The sequence below is a fragment of the Petaurus breviceps genome, unplaced genomic scaffold (genome assembly GCF_028583685.1).
Source record: "Petaurus breviceps papuanus isolate PSGF00001 unplaced genomic scaffold, PetGlider_PUasm1.0 90925, whole genome shotgun sequence".
In the NCBI taxonomy this organism is placed as follows: domain Eukaryota; kingdom Metazoa; phylum Chordata; class Mammalia; order Diprotodontia; family Petauridae; genus Petaurus; species Petaurus breviceps.
Window position 1 is genome coordinate 29,872,830 of NW_027187380.1, and position 23,881 is coordinate 29,896,710.

General features: G+C 38.9%; 1 protein-coding gene and 1 long non-coding RNA gene across 2 annotated transcripts in view; one reads left to right on the forward strand and one right to left on the reverse strand.

Moving 5' to 3' along the window:
* LOC138152655 (uncharacterized) overlaps window positions 1–23,881 on the forward strand; it is a 106,897-nt gene that overhangs the window by 42,708 nt on the left and 40,308 nt on the right. The gene's annotated exons all lie outside the window — the stretch shown is intronic.
* FBXW10B (F-box and WD repeat domain containing 10B) overlaps window positions 1–23,881 on the reverse strand; it is a 143,080-nt gene that overhangs the window by 25,700 nt on the left and 93,499 nt on the right. The window contains exons 8-9 of the mRNA XM_069076700.1: window positions 18,583–18,731; window positions 5,506–5,648 (exon numbers count right to left, since the gene is read on the reverse strand). Coding sequence (XP_068932801.1) covers window positions 5,506–5,648; window positions 18,583–18,731 — 292 coding nt within the window. The remainder of the gene's footprint in view (window positions 1–5,505; window positions 5,649–18,582; window positions 18,732–23,881) is intronic.

Below are 23,881 nucleotides of genomic sequence, written 5' to 3' on the forward strand. Positions count from 1 at the left end.
ATATATATATATATATATATATATATATATATATATATATATATATATGTCTTTATATGAGGGTATGCGGGCATATGAATACATATGTGAATGTGTATATATACGTTTACAGGTATACATAGATAGAGGGCATGGGACCAATTTAACAGGAAGGGATGATACTTAAAAGGTGAAATTAAGAGGTGAGAGGAATATAATGAGAGGAGATGGGGAGATACAGAGTGGGGCAAACTATCTCATACAGAAGAGGCAAGGGAAAATGGTTACAATGGAGGGGAAGAATAGGAAGGCAAAAGAGAATAGGTCAACCTTATTCCTATTGAATCTGGCTTGAGAAGGGAGGGGATCTCACCCTCCAGGAGAATAGGGAGGGAAGGGGATGTGAGTGGGGATGATGGAAGGGAGGGCAGGCTGGGGGGGGAGGGAAGTTGGAAGCACCCACTTTTGAAAAGGGACAGGATCAAAGTAGAGAATAGAACAAGTGTGAGGTGGGATAAGAGGGAGGGAAATATAGTCAGTCTTTTACAATACATCTACTATGTTATTGTTTTGCATTAGCCACACATGTACAACCTATACTGAACTGCTTGTCCCCCCAGGGGGGGTGGGTGGCAGGGGGGGGGGAAGGGAATGAATCTGGAATTGAAAGTTTTAAAATCAAATATTCAAACAAATTGACCTAACTTTGATTGCAGATTAAATAGATTCATCTCAGAAAAAAAAAAGAAAATATGAAGTGATTTGCCCAAGTTACTAATATGTGTGACAGCATAGACTTAAAGCATGTCTTCTTACTTTCACATTCTTCCCAAAACAGTGAACTATATTTATTTGGACAGATGGAAAAGACCTACAAATATAGATGGAGTACAATTATGTCTGAGGATTGTTGAACATACCATAGGTGAAAGACTGGGAGTTTCCCATTTTACAAAACCAAGAAAGTAAGGGTAATGTTTAAGAAATTTTGAGGGGGCAGAGCCAAGATGGTGGAGTAGAAGCACAAACTTGGTGTGAGCTCCCACTCCAATCACTTCTAATACATGTAAAAAAATTTTAACAAACTTTAGAGCTACAGAACCCACAAGGTGACAGAAACAAATCTCCCACTGAAGGCAGCCTGGAAGGCAGACAGGAAGGGTCTATTACACTGAGCCAAATGCAGTCCCACCTGAGCCATGTGGTGCTGGCCAGAGCAGACTTCAGGAGAGTGAATCACCAGCAGCTGTGGTGGTTTCCAGACTTCTCAACCCATAAATGCCAAATACAAAGTAAATGGTCAGTGTGGAACTTACTTGGAATGGGGGGGACAGAAGAGCACAGTCCAGCCCCTGCCCCTGGGGTCAGAAGCAGCCAAGGTATGGCAGCTGTGCAGCTGCCTTGGCATGACTGCCTCAGGAGCTCCTGGCCTGCAGATGTAAGGGGACCAAGCAAACATTCAGAGGGTAATCACTTTTGCTTTAACCTCCTTGGGTCTGGATCATGGTCTTGGGTGGTGGTCCTTGGGTGTGTGGCCAGTGAGCCAGAGCTTGTAGGGGCAGTAGACAGGAGCTCTCCTAATAGCTCCAGCAGGTATGAAAACCCCAGTGATTTGGGACAAAGATCTCTCCATTCTGGAAGCAGAGTTCTACCACAGCAAAGAGTTCAAAAGTCAAGTAATTGACTAGAAATATGAGCAAGCAGGGGAAGCACAAAAAGACCATAGAATCCTTTTTGGGGGGACAAAAAGGATTAAGACACAGAGTGAGAGAAAGACAGCACAGTCAAGACTCCAGCATCAAAAGCCTCCAAGAAAAAAATGAATTGGTTACAGATTATGGAGGATCTCAAGAAGGATTTTGAAAATCAAGTAAGAGAAGTGGAGGAAAAATTGGGAAGAGAAATGAGAATGATGCAAGAAAATCAGGAAAAGTGTCAACAGCCTGCTAAAGGAGACCCAAAAATACACTGAAAAAAATAACACCTTAAAAAAATAGACTAACTCAAATGGCAAAAGAGGCCCAAAAAGTTAGTGAGGAGAATGCCTTAAAGAGCCAAATTTTCCAGATGGAAAAGGAATTTCAAAAACTCACTGAAGAGAATAACTCCTTCAAAATTAGATTGGAGTAAATGGAAGCTAATGATTTTATGAGAAATCAAGATACTATAAAACAGATCCAAACAAATGAAAAAATAGAAGGCAATGTGAAATATCTCATTGGAAAAACCACTGACCTGGAAAATAGATCCAGGAGAGATCATTTTAAAATTATTGGACTACCTGAAAGCCATGATCAAATAAAAAAAAAACCCTAGGCAACATCTTTCAAGAAATTATCAAGCAAAATTGCCCTGATATTCTAGAACCAGAGGTCAAAATAGAAATTGAAAGAATTCACCAATTACCTCTTGAAAAAGATACCAAAAAGAAAACTCCTTAGGAATATCATAGCCAAATCCCAGAGTTCCCAGGTCAAGGAGAAAATACTGCAAGCAGTCAGGAAGAAAAAATTTGAGTATTGTGGAAACACAATCAGGATAACACAAGATATGGCAGCTTCTACATTAAGGGACCCTGAAGGGGCTTGGAATATGAAATTCTGGAGGTCAAAGGAGCTAGAACTAAAACCAAGAATCACCTGCCCAACAAAACTGAGTATAATGCTTCAGGGGAAAATATGTCTATTCAATGAAGTAGAGGATTTTCAAGCATTCTTGATGAAAAAACCAGAGCTGAACAGAAAATTTGACTTTCAAGTATGAGAAGCATGAGAAGGTAAACAGGAAAAAGAAATCATAAGGAACTTATTAAAGTTGAACTATTTACATTCCTACATGGAAAAATGAGAATTGCAACTCAGGAGACTTTTCTCGGTATGGGGATAGTTGAAGGGAACATATAGGTGTGTATATATATATATATATATGTATATATATGTATATATGCATATATATATGTATGTATAGGAGGGTATATGTGTATATAAATATATGTGTGCATATGGGCATATGTATGTTGATGTATACATAGAGGGCACAGAATGAGTTGAATACGAAGGGATGATATCTGAAAAATAAAATTAAGAGGTGAGAGAGGAATTTATTGGGAGAAGGAGAAAGGGAGAGATAGATTAGGGTAAATTATCTCATAATAAAAGAGGCAAGAGAAAAGTGTTACAATGGAGGGGAAGAGCAGGAAGGTGAAAGGGAATGGGAAAACCTTATTCTCATTGAATTTGACTTAAGGAAGGAATAACATATACACTAAATTGGGTATCTTACCCTACAGTAAAATTAGGGGGAAGGGAATGAGAGGAGGAAGATAGAAAGGAGGGCAGATTGGGGGAGAGGGTAGTTAGAAGCAAACATTTTTGAAAAGGCATACTGTCAAAGGACAAAATAGAGTAAATCGGGTGCATGATAGGATGGAGGGAAATATAGTTAGTCTTTCACAATATAACTGCTATGTAAATGATTTGGGTAACTGCACATGTACAACCTATATTGAATTGCTTATCTTCCCAATGGGGGTGGGTGAGGAGGGAAGAAGGAAAAAATATGGAACTCAAAGTTTTAAACACATATGTTTAAAAAATAATGTGTTCTTTTCATGCAACTGGGAAATAAGATACACAGGCACTGGGGTATAGAAATCCATCTTGCCCTACTAGAAAGTTAGGGGGGTTATGTGGGAGGATATGAGAGAACAGATTGGGAGAAGGGGTATTCTGTAGGCTTGCTCTTTTGGTGTAGGGCTAGGGGAAAGATGGGGAGAAAAAAAATGTAACTCAGAATCTTGTGGAAATGAATGTTTAAAACTAAAAATAAAGAAATTAATTTTAAAAATTTTTGAAAAATTTCTCAGTCATGATTTTGAGATTGCCTCATAAACCTTACTTGTTCTTTGAGGTAAAAGCACAATAATCTATATAACATGGTAAAGGGTATGTTCATGTTTATCTATGATTCATCTTAATCAAAACACCTTTCCTTCCTGGTTTGGGTCAAACTAGCTGTTCATAGCATAATTATATGTAATGATTATCTTAGGATAATCATATTTAGAGCTAGAAGCCATCTTAGAATTAGGTAATCTAGTTTAGTCCTCCTCATTTTACAAAGAGGTTATGCAGGTTACGCAAAGTGATAGTTAGTAAATAGCAGAACTGGGACTGGAACCCAATGCCTTTGACTCCAAAATCCAGTGGCCTTTCTACTATACCATATCTATACCACATATTCGCCAGGAAAGCAGTGTGTCATCTTAATAAGTATCTAAAGGGGCATAAGAACTTTGTGACCCTTCCTACTATTTCATATTCCTAATGTAAATAAAGTACTCCAGAAGATATATTTTACTATTATGAAACTATTAGGATGACATTTCGTATATTCTCCTAGTAGACTATGGCTAGCTTATCGTTAAAGCCCTTAGAAATCCTTTTATGTCCTTGGACAATTTGAGATTCTTTCAATAGAAGCCAATTCCAAATTTAAAAAGGATTGTCTCCATAATGAAATATCATTAGTTTTAGGGTTTCCTCCATGCTCTAAAATTTAACAGGTACCAGATATAAAATATTAATTGTGTTATTATCATGGGATACAAATGATATGTTAAAATCAAAATCATTGACTTTGTATGAAGATAGGCAAAAATTAGGAATGGAGGAAAGCATAGGGGAGAAAAGGTAAGGAATAGAAGGGAAAGAACATAGTAGGCAGATAGAAAGGTCATAGAATCACAAAATCTCATAGTTGAAAAGGACATCAGAGGATATAATTCAATACATGCCTGAGTAAGGATGCCTATTACACCCTCCTCAAGAAGTGATTATTCGGTTTTTAAGTGAATACCTCTAGGGAATAGAACCTACTGCATCACAAGGCATTTAATTCTACTTTTGGACAGTTTTAAGTCGGAGGGAATTTATTTTTACAGAGAATCTAAGTCTGACTTTCTCCAATTGTCATCCACCTCTTGGGGGCCAACCACAAAAACTCTGATTTAAATGTTCATAGGTAGTTATTCTGTCCCTCTCCCTCCCCACTGCCAAGTCTTCTCTTCCTTAAGCTAAACATTTCCATTACCTCCAACCAATCTTCATCTGGTATGTTATATACTATGTGAAATAAGTACACTCACATTCCTGGATGCTGTTTTCTAGAGAGGTGCTGTCCCGCCAGTCAATGTTCTTCGTAAACAGTGGTACTAAGAGCTGAACAGAATACTACAGATATGGTATGAAAAAGGCAGAATACAGTGGGAATAGCATGTCCTTAGTCCTGGACACTATGACTTTTAATGCTGTCCAAGATCACATTACCTTTTATGGCTTATACATCATATTTGTATCTCATATTGCCTCTGCAGTCCACTAAAACCTAGGGAGAAACATTCAGGAGACTGCATAAGATTGAACTGTCCTAGAGCTTAACAGCTCTGGGGAAAGGCCTTTCATTCATGCTGTGGCTTCCTTCACACAGTCTAGACTAATGGGTGCAATAGGCAATCATACTACCTACCTTGGATGTTTGAATGCCATGAGGCATCGCTCATATTTCCCCACCATGCTCCAGCTCATAACAAAACCATCATTGCTTCCTGTTAGGAGGTGCCACTCATCAAAACACAGGCACTTAACTGGTCCTTCATGGCCATTGAGAGTCTATAATGAAACATGTCACTTTTTTTTAGTTCTGTCTCTGACCATACTGTAAACCTACAAAGGGCCAGGACCACATAGCTTTTACTAAATGTATCACCAAAAAAATGCTTCATGAAAATTATCATGATTACCATAAGCACAGGACTAATATCAAGAAAACCTGAGGTGAAGTTCTAGTTCTACAATCTTTCAGTTATGTGGCCCTTGGATAAGTTTTTCTTAAGGTCTCAGTCTTCTTATCTAGAAAATAGGGATAATACTTGCTTTACCTTTCTATGAGGATTTTGAAGAAGATGATTTGTAACCTGTAAAATGCTGTACAGATAAAACAATAATTTGAATTTTTTTGGGTTTCATAACCTAACCCTTTGAATTCTGGAAGGCAGCTAAGTCTTGTGTACCCAATTTTTACCAGCCCTTATGTCCCTTGTCTTGAGGCAGAGTGATCAGAGAAGAGAGTTCTTGCTGTTTCATTCATGGTGGGCCTGCTGAGTCATTTCTCATCTTGGAATTATACCAGTTCTTTGAGTTTATGCAAATTCCTTGAGCATAGGACTTTACCAGGAAGCAGACAAAATCATATAATCCTAAAATGTCAGATCTTTAGCTTCAGCAAACATCTGTTCCAATCCCCTATTTGATAGAAGATGACACTGAACAGCTCAGAGAAAGGAAATAACTTGCCAAAGGTCACAGTTAGTTAGAAAGGGAGCTAGGATTAGAACCCAGGTCTCAACTACCAGTCCTTCACTCTTTTCACTACACCATGGTTCACAATATTGTTAACTGTTGTAATGGTACTGATGTTTATCTCAACTTGGAACAATAACAAGCTATTCTTATGAATCCTTCACTAAAGTATCTATAAACATTCCAGATTAGGCAACTATTATCTTCCCCTTGTATAGTGTCTCGCTGCCCCCATGAATCCTTTGGTACCCTATCTCTAGGTTGACTCCTTGGCTACCTCAATGAATCCTTCAGTACCCTATCTTTGGGTTAACTCCTTAACCTATTATCCACTGAGTTTCAGTTAGCCTTGGTTCCCAGACATCAATCTTGTCAAATATGACACTGATGGGTGGCAGACTGGGCACTTCTCCATCAGCCCTTGACCACTAGCCGACTTACTGACATTTCAAGCCTAAAACCACACCTCTAGGTAGCCCCCCTCCCTTGGGCTTTTTCCCAGTGAATCATGGGCAATACACCTGTGCAGTTACAATAAAAATGCATGTTCCTTTAAACACTGGCCCCACCTTACCTCCTCCCTAATCCCACCCTTAATCACCTAGTTAGCATAATTGGCACAGGTCTACTATGGATTACCCTATAAAAACCTTACTTCTGCCCCTTTAAGGTTGCAGGTCCCCCTAAAGAACTCTTGGCCACTGTACAGCCTAACAATAAACTTGCAGGTCCCCTAAGGAGCTCTGCCTGCTGTAAAGCATAAAATAAATTTTTACAACTCTGACTCCAAGTTGGTTTGGGCCGAATTCTTTCAAGACTGAATCACAGGTTTTCTGGTCTTAAGATAAAGATCAGAGTTCCTGCTGAACTTATTGTGAGCCATCCCTCATCATTTTGGTGAGCCAGCTAGGAGGGAAGTCTGTGGTCTCAACCTTTCTTTTTTTGGTTTTTTGTTTTTGTTTTATCTTTTTTTTTTTCCAAATGCTTTATTAACTTCTGATTTGCATCATTCATTTCCACCAGATTTTGAATTACAAATTTTCTCCCCATTTTTCCCCTACCCACTGCCCCAAAATAACAATCCCACAGGATATCCCCTCCTCCAATCTGCTCTCTCCCATATTTTGTCCCATACCCCTTTCAACTTTTCCAGTGGATCTCTATGCCCCAGCACCTGTATATCTTATTTCCCAATTACATGTAAAATAGTATTAATAATCATATATATATATATATGTATATATATTTGAATATTTTATTTTAAAACTTTGAATTCCAGATTCATTCCCTTCCTCCCTTGTCACCCACCCTTACTGGGAAGATAAGCAGTTCAGTATAGGTTGTACATGTGTGGCTAATGCAAAACAATAACATAGTAGATATATTGTAAAAGACTGACTATATTTCCCTCCCTCCTATCCCACCTCCCACTTGTTTATTCTCTACTTTGATCCTGTACCTTTTCAAAAGTGGGTCCTTCCAACTTCCCTCCCCGCCCCCCCCCAGCCTGACCTCCCTTCCATCATGCCCCCTCTCATCCCCTTCCCCCCCTACTCTCCTGGAGGATGAGATACCCTATTTAGTGTGTATTTCATTCCCTCCTCAAGCCAAATTCAATGGGAATAAGGTTGACCCATTCCCTTTTGCCTTCCTATTCTTCACCTCCATTGTAACCATTTTCCCTTGCCTCTTCTATATGAGATAGTTTACCCCATTCTGTCTCTCCCCATCTCCTCTCATCCTCTATATTCCTCTCTCACCTCTTTTTTTTTTTAATAATACAAGTGCTTTAAATAGGATACAAACAAAATCATTAAAAATGAAAAGAAATGGTTATTTACAAAAGGGATTAGAGATCTCTGTGCAGATCTCAAGAATGAAATGGGGATGGGGAAGGGGAAGGAGTCAATCAGTAATGGAGCCAGAACATTCCATGCTTGGCCTTGGGGAGGGGTCCTCATACAACAAATACCTTCAATTGCAGAGGGAGGGGTGGGGATTGTGTTTATTTTTTTAAAATATATAAATTCCTCAAGTTACTTTTGTTTGTGCATAACCATTCAGACTTCAGCAAGGCAAAATGGGTAGTCCTGTGGCATTCTCCACCCTCCCATGAGATTACATGAAGTTCTCCTTTTGATGAGCTGCCTACAACAGCAGTTCCTTAGGAGCCAATAATGACAGGTGGGTCAACTTTCCCTGTGGGAACCAAGATACCACCTACAATGAATTATAAAAATGGACAAGTTTTTCTTCCTTTCTTCAAAATACCATATGAACACAAATATTTACAATGCAATACATCTCCTTCTGAGAACACAAGCCTAGAATAGGCTTATTCTTGCACAAGTCTAAAAACCCTTGAGGGGATGTGGAGAGGACGTCAAGAACAACAAAAAAAAAATCAATTCAGAAGTAATAGGAAAAACCATCTACAAAAATGGAAGGTACACAATACACCTCCAAAGCATCTCAACATCCCTGTTACAGTGGGGTTCAGTGTATTGCTATAGTTCACATATGAAAATCAGCAGCTGATTGGGCTTCCTTTCTAGGTGGTTAAGGGTAGAGAAACCCTGGGCAAGAGAATTTGCTGGAACTGCAGCAGTAGAGATTTAAAAAACAAAACAAAAAACCATAACCCTTCACACAACTCTGGCGATTCAATGCCAGTGGTGGTGGAGAAGTATTGGAGAGGAAAGAATACTTGGGGTGGGGGTGGGGAGAACTTTCATGCTGAGAAAAGGTTCTTCTAATCATGTCACTTCTTGTGAAGAAACCAGGGGATCCCAGCAACACAGTAGTTCTTGGGACCACCGAGGCACTTTCAAGCAAAAAAGAAAAATTATTTTAAAATTGCAGTAGTAATAAATAAGCTGTTGCTAGTTAGAAGCCTTCAGAGTAGCAGAAGCACCAAAACTCAGAACTAGAAGAACTGTCCATGTTCTTCTGGTTTGCTCCCTGTAGCTGCTTAGCCCTCTCTAAAGCTATGTTAACAGTTTAAATACATTGGAAAAGGACAGACATAACAAAAGCTGAGTGTATTTTGCTCAGTGGCAGCATGAAATTTGGTCCTTAAGAGTAGTAGCAGCTGTCTTCATCTTTTTCAAACTCCAATAACCTTTCATGTATCCGTTCATACACACATCGAAGAAGACCCAAAGAAAAAAGCCAGAATTAACATAGACCTTAAAGCTTTAAGCTCCTTTATGCCCCCAACCCAATCTCATCTCTACTTTCTCTCTCTCTTTTTTTTTAAGCAGAAGGAGGGAATGGGGCGGAGGGGTGAGACAAGGAACTTTATCTCAAAGCTAAACAATAATAAACAGGATGGCTGCCCAAAGGCCTTCTCTTTAATTTGACCCACAGGAGGCCCAAACAAGTGTAGATACTTCTGAGGTATACTTCTGATTGGGGCAAATCCTGGCCTAGAGAAATAGTCACCTCAGGCAAATGTTATAATAGATGAAACAAAATCCAGTTTTTTGGTGAGTTTTTTTTTTAAGCGATCTTGTCACCACTTTCAGCTATCAATCATTTCTGAGAGCTCAAGTAGAAGGTCATCTTCATCCTTTCCAGGATCCAGGTCAATTTCTGCTTCCAATTTGCCTCCCGAGATCTCCCAGATAAGTTTCTCAAAGTCATCCGCCACAGACGGGGGGCTTCCCTGAGGAGGCAGAGCTTAGCCGGTGGCTTTTTGTTGCCACTTGTGATGAAGAAGGACTAGATACTTCTGGTGGTGGGGGATTAGAAGAAGCTTGACTTGGAGGCAGATCAAGACTGTTTGGGTTTTTTTCTGTCTCAGACACAGTGACTGGTTTGTCCTCAGAGAGAATGGGAACAGCAGCCACAGCTGCTTTTTTGCTTGGGCTTTCCTGAAGAATGCTGCTAGAACTGAGTGGCTTTACAGCTGCAATGACAGCAGGGCTCTCTCACCTGTTAATTTCACCTTTTAAGTATCATCCCTTCTGTTAAATTGGTCCTGTGCCCTCTATCTATGTAAACCTGTAAACATATATACACATTCACATATGTATTCATATGCCCATATACCCTAACATATATATATATATATATATATATATATATATATATATATTTCTATTCCCTTCAACTACTGAGAAAAGTTTCATAAGTTACGATTATTGTTTTTACATGTAGGAATGTTAATAGTTCAACTTTGATAAGTTCCTTATGATTTCTTTTCCCTATTTAACTTCTCATGCTTCTCTTGCTTCTTGTATCTGAATGTCAAATTTTCTATTCAACTCTGGTTTTTTCATCAAGAATGCTTGAAAGTCCTCTATTCCACTGAATGACCATATTTTCCCCTGAAACATGATACTCAGTTTTGCTGGGTAGGTGAATCTTGGTTTTAATCCCAGCTCCTTTGACCTCCAGAATATCATATTCCAAGACTTTCGATTCCTTAGTGTAGAAGCTGCCAGATCCTGGGTTATCCTGATTGTGTTTCCACAATATTCAAATTGTTTCTTCCTGCCTGCTTGTAATAATCTCTTCTTAAACTGGGAATTCCAGAAACTGGCTATAATATTCCTAGGAGTTTTCTTTTTGGGATCTTTTTCAGGAGGTGATCGGTGGATTCTTTCAACCTCTATTTTGCCCTCTGGTACTAAAACATCAGGGCAGTTTTCTTTCAGAACTTCCTGGAGGATGATTTCTAGGTTCTTACTTTGATCATGGCTTTCAGGTAGTCCAATAATTTTTAAATTATCTTTCCTGGGTCCATTTTCTAGGTCAGTGCTTTTTCCATGAGATAGTTCACCTTGCCTTCTATTCTTTCATTTGTTTGGATCTGTTTAACAGCATCTTGATTTCTCATAAAGTCATTAGCTTCCATTTGCTCCAATCAAATTCTGAAGCAATGATTCTCCTCAGTGAGCTTTTGAGATTCTTTTTCCATCTGGCAAATTTGGCTTTTTAAGGCATTCTTCTCCTCATTGCCTTTTTGAGCCTCATTTGCCATTTGGGTTAGTCTGTTTTTTAAGGTAGTATTTTCCTCAGGCTGTTGACCCTCATTTCATAATTTCCTTGCATTGTTCTCATTTCTCTTTTCAATTTTTCCTCCACTTCTCTTATCTGCTTCTTAAGGTCCTCTATGGCCTGTAACCAGCTTGTATTTTCCTTTGAAGCTTTTGGTGCAGGAGTTCTGACTTCACTGTCTTCCTCCTGTTCCATGCTTTGCTCCTTTTTGTCCCCAAAATAGGAATCTAATATTGGAATCTTCTGTCTGATTTTCCTGGTCATGTTGCCCCTCAGTCACTTGACCCCTGGGCTTTTTGCCACAGGAGGACTCTGCCACCAGACAGGGGAGCTTTCGTCCCAAATGCTGGCGTTTTCTCAGCTGCAGGAGGTATTAGATGGGTGCCCTCTCTGAGGTTTCCACACACTCTGGCAAGCTGGACACACACCCCAGGACGTCCACCCTAGACTGCAATCCAGATCCAAGCAGGTTAAAGCAAGAGCGAATACCCCTCAGACTGGTGCTTGGTCCCCCTACACTCTGCAGGCCAGGAGCTGAAGCTGCCACATGGCGCTGGCTGGCTGTGCCAGTGTTTCAGTGGCCCCAGGGGCAAAAGCCACGCACTCCCACTTACTGGGTCCCAAAGTCCAGACTGCACTGACCTCTCACTTTGTCCTTTGCATCTATGTTGGTAAATCTGGAAATGGCCACAGCTGCTGCTGATCTGGAGTCCCTCTGGCTGGCGGCTGGTCAGGCCCACCCTGGGGCTAAAGCCGAGTTGTGGGGCTGGCCAATTCCTGCCAGCCTGCTGGGCCGTCCTCAGCAGGAGGTTAGCTTCTCTGTGTCTTTTTGTGGGTTCTGCAGCTCCAAAGTTTGTTTAGAGTCCCCTTTCTACATGGATTGGAGAAGGTGGAAGCCAGAGCAGCGGGTTGGTCCTGCTTCTAGTCTGCTATCTTGATTCCCGGTCTCAAGCTTTCTTGGAGTTCCGGTAAGCTCCTTTCTCCTCCTGCCTCTCTCCCTGTACATTGGGTTCTTTCCCCTCAAGCACCTATGAAGGCTTGCTAGGACGTGGTCTCCGGTGGTGGCCAGACCAGAGAGGGACATACTCCCCCATTGGACGATTTGTCTGGGGGGACACTTGTGGGAAACATACTCCCCCATTGGATGTTCTGTCTGTGAGGACACTTGTCAGGGACATACTCCCCATTGGATGTGGGACGCTCTGTCTGGGGACACTTGGCGCCTAAAAATTAATCTTTTTAGGCAAGGCTTTTTTTTCTGGGACGCCAGGAAGAAAGCAGACTGCAGGTACTCTGGCTTAAGGGCAGGAGAAAGGATGGGTCACTCTCACTCCATACCCCACGACTCACCTCTGGCATATCTTTTGTACAACTGGAAAAAACTTGATCTTCAAGACCTCAAGTAGAAAGGATGGGCCAGTTTCCCCCTACACTGTGCCTAGGTTATCTCAAAGCAAATCTTACCTGGCCTCCAATAGCATCTCTCTGGGGGGCAAGCAAACGTAATTTGTGCTGAGGATTTTTGACCATGCTCTGTGAGCTTTGTGAATCTTCCTGTCACTTTTTCTCTCTGTTCTGTGTGGCTGTGTGAATGAGTGTGAGTAATCTGACACCACTAGCTTTAAACTGCAGCAGGATTGTAGGACATTCCTTTGAAATGCTGATTATTTCTTTCCCTCCTCCTTCTTTCCCCTGCTGCTGAATGCTGGCTGGAGAGGGAGAGAAAGAGAGTAAAATATTGTCTTCTTTAGGTTATATGATGGTAAATGGAAGTTAAATAGTGTAGGAAAAGCAAGGAAGTTTAAGCATGTCACAAAGAAAGGAGCATGGGTAGGAAGTTAAGATAGGTATAAGTTAGTTGCTTTGAAAAGTGTGAACATAAGTTTGAAGATCTTTTAAAGTTTGAAAATCTCCCCGTCTTCATTCCACTCTGGCCAAAGTGGAGTGAGGAGAAGGCGATAAGAAAGGGAAGGAATCTTCTCCCTCAGATCAAATAGGCAGGCAGACCAACATTTAACTATTTCCTGCCTCACCTAAAAGAGGAAAGTTTGTGTAACAGAATGCAACTGAAAGGCAACTGAATGCATTCTGGTCATTTTTGAAAAGTGTCACTCCTAATTTGATGCTAAAGATAAGTCAGAATTCATTTTACTATTTGGCATTTAGGCAAATTGGAATATTTTCCAAGATTTGATATGAAAAGTGAGGTTTTGGGGTTCTCTAGAACTGGGATAAGGGAGTAGGCACCACTCCTTCTCCCCTTGCTACAGAAGTCAAAGGTATCACTTTCAAAGAAGTTTCTAAGGAGTGGACACACAAGTGAAATTTATTGGAGTAAAAGTTAGAACAGCTAAAAAAAAAAACATTTGAGCAGATTTTGTTAAAGTCTCTCTCACTGGATCAGATAAGGAACGAGAGTGCTGAAGAATAGTAGGGAATTTGTTACCCTCCCCCACTTGAAAAAGAAAAAGAGGGGGATAGGTATAGCAGCTATATCAAGGGCTCCCCTGGCAACAGCCCTGGGCCCCTGGATACCCTGAAGCCCACACTAGGCATGCAGATGACCCTCTCTCCTTTCAAACCCCGGGGTCCACAACCAAGCTCTTCAATTGTGGGGAGAGGAGAAAAGCCTCTGCACTTGGTAAGCCTAATTTTCTATCAATAATTTTTGCATGTGATGAATTGGAAATGCAATTAAGGTCATAATGTCATTGTGTTATTATGGCATCTCTAAATTGTAAAATCCTTTTAGAGTGTAAAAATTGAGTGACCATTGTGAGCCAGAAATGGTGTTACATAAAGCAGTTTTCAATCTGAATTTTGTTGAAACTAAAAGATGGAGAAAAAGTTGTGTAAAATCATCTATGTTACTTTATCAGTTCTGTTAACCCTATCTTAAAATGTTTATGTCATGTGAATTGGATTTTTTATGTTATAATATCTGATGATTTAAAGCTGTTACATTTGGGATACAAACACGTAGTAATAATACTGCTGATATTTACTGTGATAGCTGATTGTTCATTTAACTTTTTGGCTATTCTGGAAATATGCAGTGATTTAAAGTTATAGTTTCCACATTACTAATGATGAAATGAATGATTCCCTGCACAGTGAATTGTAAAGGCATTTTGTAGAATTCTTATTGAGCAAATGAGAAACCTTGGGGAAAAAAAGGGAAAGAAAAATATAGGGATGTAGTTTTCAAGCTTGCTTCATCTAAGGATGTATTTATGTTAATTTGAAGGTTTATGGATCACCACATTCACCATCTATGTGAGATTCCAGAATGTAATTGATTTCTAGTGATAAGTTGGTTGCACCAAGAAAATTTAGTTCTGTGTAACTTCAAAAACTGGAGTTTTAAGGTCATCAGATTGGTAATTCATTTGTTTTTATTTCAAAGTTCAAATTTAAGAACATGATAATTGTTTATGATATTGTTACTGGTAAATAGCTATACTATCTATGTTGTATGAGAAGCGGTTTCTCTTAAAGTCTTGGAGTACTGTAATTTGCGAAATCATAAGCTTCCAAGTCTGTCTTTGTTTAAAGGAAGTTTCAGTTAAGATTGTTTAAAAATTGTAAGATTGTTAACTAAGTTATTTTGCTATAATGCTAAACCCTAAAACGGTGGCAACTTTATTCTGACTAGTTCTGCCCATTCAGAACAGTCCTCCTGCATGTATGAGAATTGGCTAAGCAGGGGCATCATTATTAACCCTTCCCCCATTCACTCCTGCATTTATGATGTTGTAAAACTGCGAAATCCCCTGGAAACTATCTCTATTAGGCAAGGTCAGTTTTAGTCATGTAGTTTTTAAATGAACTTAACTTGCTAAAAAGTTGCAAGTATTAAAAAGGATTTCTATCAATTGGCTTTTAGATTTCAGAAGGAAAGATGGTAAATGTAATACCTTACATTTATGAGATCTGATAAATCTTTATTGCTTATTGCAGCTACAAGAAAATAGAAATAATTATAACTGCCTCTAAGCTGTGATTGGTGAAGCTTGTTGTTTAAGGTAAAAGGCATTTGGGACCATAACTAAATTTTATTTTGAGTTTGAATTTGGGTATAGTTACCTGCATTAAATCAGTATCTGAGACAAAATGCCACAAGATGCTCAGAGGGAATGTGATCCTGTACTGTGGACAGGTGGAAGTCTACATTTGGTAAAAGCCAAAGGGACAATCATAGCCTCTGTATGGGATGGGATCCCTTCTGGCTCAGTTTACCCGTGGGATTCCTTTGAAAAGGAATGTTCCCCACCTATTCCTGAGTCTAGCTTTGAGGTGGAATGGATACTGCATGGTTGGATATCTGTAACTAACCTGAATTTAAACAGAATCAAGGATGTTTTATCCTGTCATATTTGGAATGTCATGGGTCCCTGCTTTTTTTTCCTTCTATAGCAGGTTTCTATGATCACAGCAAGGAGTTAGTAAAAGATGTGAGCTCTTTTGTGTTAGCTTACTGGAAAATTTAATATTATTTGCATCTAGAATTAGAACATGTGCAGAAAGTTATGCAAACTGCTTAAGATCATTTTAAAAGTTTTCAGCTAACTTTCTTCATAAAAGTTTATTTATCATTTATAAATCTTGAAACTGTTTTGAAAGAAGGGAAAATACTTTTAGAAGAAATTTTTTAAGTCTCTAGTGTGATTTTACAAAGGCCTACTAAAACCTTCCCTTGCAAGATAAATTTATTGCTAAATTAATGCAATGAGTTGTAAAGCAGAAGAGATCTTGCTGTTTTGATCTAAATTTGTAGTTATTCCATTATCTAAGCAAAAGTTAACATTTGTAACTGAATGTACATGTAAAAGATTCAATTTCTGAAGTATCTCTTTCTTCCAGAGTGAATATAATCAGAGGATAAACAAGCTTTATGAAACAAGGATGTATGTCTACTATTTAGCTGTGAGGTTCAAGTCAGGAGCCTCTTTTGTTAAAGGCAGTACAATTATGTTAGTAAAAGAATAAAAACATATGAGGTACCTTGTCTATGTAATATGTTAAAATGAAAAGGACAGTGAAATAGTCCAAGTAATGAATTATACTAGCCCATACTGACCCCACTTCTGGTCAATTTTCTCTTACTCCTTTTTGGCCCTTGTTTGTTTAATCTCTTTGCTAGATTTGTGTCTTTTAGGCTCATCACTCTTCACTTACAGGTGACGTCTCAGGCTGAGTACCAACCAGTCTCCAAGATCATGACCCATCACCCCCTGGACCTTAAACACAGGTCTTCTTATTCCAAGTCCATGGACCTTTCTAATATACCTTCTGTGGCCTTTCATTTTGTACCATTCTAGACCTGCTCAATAGGAGGGAGTATAGTCTGATTGTAACAGATTATAAATGTTTAATTTGTTAGAACATGGTGCTAATAACACCAGGATCAAAGGTTCACTGTTCATATGGAACAATAAGGAGACCTCTACTAAATAGCCACTAAACCTGTCAATTATCTCACAAACACAAGTGTTGATAACAAGAATCTTTCACCCCCCTTCACCCCAACCTGACACTCAAGAGCTAAGGAAAGAAGATTCAAAACAACCCAAATATTAGCATTCCTGAGATACTGAATGAACAAGAGGATGGCCTCTTACACATTGAATAAATCCTCTACAGAGGACTTAATAGGAAAACATGGGCAAGAGTCAAAAAGGATGCTAAGGCATCAAAAGACTGAAATCTGCAATGCTGCCCACATAGATGAAATCAAATAAGTCAGCAAGTATTTATTAATGACCTACTACTCTGTGTTAGGCGCTGTGCTAAAGGTTAGAAATGCAAAGACAAAAAAAACAGTCCCTCCTCTTGAGGAGCCCATAAACACACATCTACCAAAGTACTGAGAAAGGAATTTATAATTTTTATATTAATCAATATGATGTGAGCCACCTCTCTGGCTTGGGAGTCAGAGCTCATAATTCAATTTAAACTGATTAATCAAAGTTCTGACAACACTCATGATCACTAGACCTTAAGTGAAATGAATCAAAGATTGTAGAACCTGTTCCCATCACAACTCTGGTTCTGTACTTTAGGGGATATGGTCATAACCCCCAAAGACTTGACTCCAGAATTATTGTATTGTGGGACTTGTGGGTTTCTCATGGGAAATCACTAAATTATTGTTTTTAATCTACCTCCTTTACCACTTGTTATTTAAGTATATATAACCTATACTTTTACTTCAGTTAAGAGAACATTCCTCATCCTGAAATTAATTAATTAAACTACTTGATTCCTGGTACTCCTGTCTCTAGGCCTGCTTTGTGAATCTCTGAACATTCTCAGTTAAAGATTGGCTCAGTAAAAATCTTGTTAGCAGTACCCTAGTGACAGTGGATGACTAGGATCACTTTGCTTTCACTACGTTTAAAAAATGAATGATATTTTATTTTATATCCTTCATTTCCAAATATACCCTCCCCCACTTACCTACACAGAGAAGCTTCCTTATAATAAAGAATCAAAATGAAATAGGGGGGAAAAGCAGTTTAGTAAAATTAACCAATACCCACCTAGTCTGACAGTATATGTAATGTTTCACACCCATGGACCACCACATCTCTGAAGATGGAAGAGATATGCATTTTCTTCTTTTTTTCTCCAAGCCAAACTTGGTCATTATAATGTTTCAACTTCATTCTTGGCTAACACTGCATTTTTCATTCCTTTAAATTTTAAAGTTGCCCACCTCCTCTCCTCACTATGCCACTAGTGAGTGGGGTAATTATTTGACTTTTGCTCCATCATCAGAGGGAGCTCTACCAACTTTAAAAGAGGATTGGGGAGGGGAAGGGGGCTAAAATTCTTATATTATAAATGCAATTATCTCATGAACCTCACTTCTATGACTTCAGCAAACCAAATGGGGTGAATTTACCTTCCTTCCTCACAGGCTACCTTTTGTGAATTTTCAGCACAGTTGCCCTAAACATTTATTATAAGTAGACTTCATCTACATCAAATTATTCATGGAAATAGGGGGAGCTATAGAGTTTAATTTGGTCTGCCCTTGTACCCTCTAGGAATGGTTCTTCTATACAGAGAAAGAAAAATGGCCTTAATTAGTACTGTGCAAATGGAGCTCTGTGACAAAAGTGAGAAGGAAATTAGAAAAAAAAATACCTAGGTTACTTTGGCCCTCTAACCTCCCCCAGACCCTCTACATTCTTCTGTTCCATTTTCCCCTTAGTCCCAGATAGGCACATATTACCTTAACCAGTGTGGCTGATGCTAAATGCCACACTTTCACGAGGCCTTGCTCACAGCCGCTCACAATGTGGGTACTGCTAATCTTTGCAGTCATGACAGGATCCTTGTGTTTGAAAGTCTTCAGGCATTTACCAGTGTTAATGTCCCACACTGAAAGAGAAAAGTGGAAAACGGGATCATTGAGTCAAATCAAACACCAAGTGGTGCTAGTCTATTGAGGGCATCTTCTGAAATTCCCATACAAGATGCTGAATAGCCACAAGTAGATTTGGACTCTCTAGTCCAAATCCTTACAAATGAAAAAATGTTTCTCTACATTTCACTTCATCCTAAATCTAGTATAAGTCACCATTCGATATTGTGGGACATATAATATGTTGAAATGTCTCGTGCTTTCAGCAGCTGAAAGAGCAGTGGGTTGGAGATCTGAGTTTGAATACTAGCTCTGGTACTTTTTACCTGTGTGACTTCAAGCAATCACTTAACCTCTCTGGGCCTGTTTCTAAGCCTTTACAGTTAGGGACTTGGATTAGATGATTAGGACACTTCCATTTCTAATTATGATGCTATGAACTGACTTCTTTAATTTGATAACCTTAATTCTATTCCTTTCTTTCTATAGTATATGTTTATATATAACTATATATTTATATAGCATGTGTGTATTATGTATATTTTATTGTTTATAAATATATACACAAATATGTAACACATGACATGATATATACACATATAGTACATATCACTGATTATTATGTTGTAGTAGAAATTACAAAATAATCAGTGACATATATTATATGTGTATATATCATGCCATGTATATTATGCATTTGTGTGTACATATTTATAAACAGTAACATTAATACATATATAAACATATATTTTAATATTATTTTATAGTATAACTATAAAATATATTAGGGAAGCTAGGTGGTAATGTCAGGTAATGTCAGACCTGGAGTCAGGAAGACTCATCTACCTGAGTTCAAATCTGGCCTAAGACAATTACCAGCTACATAACCCTGGGTAAATAACTTAACCCTATTTGCATCAATTTCCTCATCAGTAAAATGAGCTGGAGAAGGAAATGGCAAACCAGTCCATCATCTTTTGGAGTAGGTAGGTGGCACAGTGGATAGAGTGCTGGGCTTGAAGATAGGAAGAATTAAATTCAAATCCAACTCCAGACATTTACTAGCTGTAATTGGAATATAGTATAAATAGACTCTATCTATGGATATAGATTTATAGGTATAAGCAGTGGGTATGAATAGAGGCAGGAATTCAGATCTTGCTTCTGATATTCACTGTCTCTTCAAGTTGCCAAACTGGATTGATGAGGTGAGTTTCCTCACAGCAAATTCCTTATACCAATAAAGACAGAGAGTTAAAAAATTTATCACCAACACAAGTAGGCTCTTTTGAGAACACAAAGAATATAGAGCTAACATCTTCCTCTAAATGGGCTTTTTACTTTTATGTGGGAGGTAAAATCTACATGTAACAATATAAACAACAATATAAGTCAGTATACATTTTTTGTGGATGAGTGAAATATATAGTAGTAATTACTCCAGCAATGAAGAGGACAAAGTGATCTCTGTGGGATGAGCAAGTCCTGGAAAGTTTTCATGGGAGAGATAGGCCTAGATATAGAACCTGAACTGGGCCTCAAAGGATTGATAAGACATAGATAAATGGAGAAAAGAGTAGGGGAGTGGCTAGGTGGCACAGTGCATAGAGTACTGACCCTGGAGTCAAAAGAACCTGAGTTCAAATGGGGCCTCAGACACTTAATACTTACTAACCCCAATTGACCTACCTTCCCCCCTCCAAAAAAAAGCAAAAAAAGTTATATATAAAAAAAGAAAAGAGTACAAAGGCATTCCAGGTGACAGAAAGTAATGAACTACAGTTTCTTCTGCCCTTCTTGGCAGTGGTGTCAAACTCAAACAGAAATGGAACCCTGAAGACTTAAAAAACATAAATAACATTATCCTGGTCTATATGTGTAGCAGCAAGCAACCCAGTGTCCCTAGAATGGCTGCCACCACGGGTTCTTAGATCTGTTTTGATAAAGGAAAGCAACTCAGAATGGGTTAACAAGCTTACTTTAATCAGTCAAACATATGTATCGTTTACCTAGTTCAGGGGAACAAAGTCAGCACCCCAAACTTCAGAATACACAGACAGAATTATCAAGTCAGAGAAACAGATCAAGTAGACAGTTTTCCAAAATGTCCAACCATTACATCCATGCCAAATCAACATCTGGGTTTCAAAGCTGGGGGGACCTGGACAACAGCTTCCCAGAGTTTTATCTAATCAAAACACAGAACACTTCTCAAAGTGAGCCCCAAAACAAAGCTACACATCAGGGCTTATATAGCCTTCTCCTGGCTCAGAGAATGTAACAACCTTATTGACTCACTGGCGAATCAAGAAGTATGTACTGAAAAACAAGCCTCCCACCCCAGGCTCCAGGTGCACTTTAACCTAGGGGCAGGGAAGATCTTTAAAATTTACATTCCCATTACAATATGGCAATAAAAAATCCCTGCATGCTATAAAGTGGAAATAATACAGGGCAATCATAGAAAACTTATGAATACATAAAACAAAGCATTATTGAGAGAATCCACATATGATCACTGGAAATGGACTCCACATTTCAAATCCCATGATGTGTAGTAGTTCAAATGTATCATTTCAATGATAACACATTTTGCAAGAAGCCAGGAAAAAAGACCTTAAAAATGAAGGAAAGGCAATTCAAATAACACAGGATTATTTTACCATTACAAGAAGTTGGAGAGGAAAATAGAATAATATATTACAAAAAGCACTGGACCTCAATCTTCAATGCAAAATTACATACTCTGCAATTCTGAGGAAGTCTAACAAAAAAGAGGAAATTGAGGTATTCCTTTAGAAGAAAAAAATAGAAGTGAGCAGATTATTTGATTTACAATTCCCAAGGATGCACATACAAGGTAAATAAGTACAATTATCTAGAAAAGAATAAACAATAAAATCAGTTATCCTATGTTAACAGGTCATTGTTTTATGGAATAAAAATGATTGATCAGGAGTAAAAGAAAAAAAGAAACCATTAAAGGATAAAAAGGACCCTAAGAAGACAAAAATCTCAGGGGAACTTTAAGACTCAAGGCAAATAGGGGTGGAAGAGCTGAAGTGATGATCCATGGACAAGATTTTCTGAGTCCCAGAAAGGGAATTATCCCATGGAAGAGAATAGCAGAGTAGAGGATATATATGATGGATACTTCTCAACTTCATGGCTGACTAGTGAAGGGATGGTCATTTCTATAATCTATCATAAAGGGAAACTTGGAGCTATAGGATTTGGAGATAGTGGGGGAAGGATTAAGACTAATACATTAGAGATTATATTTCATCCCTGAGAAGAATGGTAGGGTACTACCCCTAGTACCCTAGTACTAGGTGTACTACTATTCCTACTGGGGAGCCAAGGCTCCCACTGAACCTACTGTGGGAGATAAGGACTTTATGGTAAATTTAATCTGGGGAAAGTCTGCCCATTGGGAGGTTATGTTCTCTGAAAGAATTTTGTCACTCTACAGACATAACTGTGTGAACATGGGCTTTGTAATGATGATATTAACCTGTTGGATATGTTAGAACTTCCCTTCTTTACAGGGGAGCAAGACAATGGGGTTGCACAATAACTAGTAAATTAGAAAATTTTCCGAGTCTCTGAGTTGCATACCAGTGATCCTTTGCAAATGAACTCTAGCTGAAATTGGATATGCCTGTAGCTGAGTTAGAAACCACAGAACCAGCCCTGACTGGCTCAAAAAAAAGCCTTGAGTAGCAGTTGCAGACTCTGAACTTTCCAAACCTCCTGCCCCCTGGCTTTGTGTGTCTACAGACCTCTTCCCCCTTAACCTTCACTCCCTGCCTAAAAACCTAAATACCTCACCCTTTTTCCATTCCCCTTTGAGCATCTGAAAACTCTCTCTGCTCTGCTGGCAAGCTCTTCTCAGACAATAAACACTTTTTGTAACCTACAATCAGATTCTGGTTCATTTCAGATCCCTTTTGGGCCTGGGGTTTCTTCCATTAACAATGGCATCCTAAGATAAGTCATGTCTAAATTCCTAGACACTGTTAATACCAGAATAGAGGGGTTGGGTGAGGGAGGGAACCACAGAGCTACGGTTGGAATTACTGACATTGGCAATAGATATTGATCATAGCGAAGACAGAGGAAGGGCTTAGGCCACATGATCTGGGATACAGGTTAACTCCTAACATCAGTACTACTTCCATTCAGTATCATTTCTCTTATAAACTGATATTTCTAAGAGTTAGGAAGGAATTTAAGCAAAGATAGTGATGTGAAAGATTCCAGTCCAACTCATCTCTTCTGAAAACACTCTAACAAATAAGAACAAGAGAGCTAGATGAAACTATAATGTAAAAAAACCCAAAGTGAAAAACCAGGAATCTCCTCCAGTCAATCAGTAAGTCAATAAGCATTTATTAAGTGCCAACCATTGGGGAACTAGGTATCACAGTGGATAGAATGCCAAGGCTGGAGTCAGAAAGACTCACATTTGTGAGTTCAAATCTTGTCACAGACATTTACTAGCTGTGTGATTCTGGGCAAGTCATTTAACCCTATTTGCTTCAGTTTCCTCATCTGTACAATAATCTGGAGTAGGAACTGGCAAGCCACTCCTGTATCTTTGTCAAAAAAAAATCCTAAATAGGGTCATGAAGAGTCAAATACAACTGAAATGACACAACAATATCAAAGCACTGTGCTACCCCCCAACAAGGAATGCAAAAAAAGGTAAAAGATAGTCTCTGCTCTGAAGGATTTCACAGTCTAATGGGGAGACAACAAGCAAACAAATAAGTTCAAATGAGCTATATACAGAATAAATAGAAAATAATTAACAAAGGGAAGGTATTATGAGGGGGTTAAAGATTGTTAAAAGCTTTCTATAGAAGGTGACATTTTAGCTGAGAATGGAAAGAAGCCAGAGCAGCCAAGAGGCAGAAATGAGAAGGAAGAGCATTCTATGCATGGGGGGACAGCCAGTGAAAAATGAACCAGAGTTCAGAGAGGGAGTGTCTTGTGTCTTACTTGTGGAATACCCAGGAGGACAAAGAATGATTGGGTAAGGGGTTTGGAGGGATGGTAAAGTGTAAAAAGACTTGAAAGGTATGAGGGGTAAGTTGTGAAAGGCTTTGAACATCAGAGTATTTTGTACTTGATACTGAAAGTGATTAGGCGCCACTGGAATTTA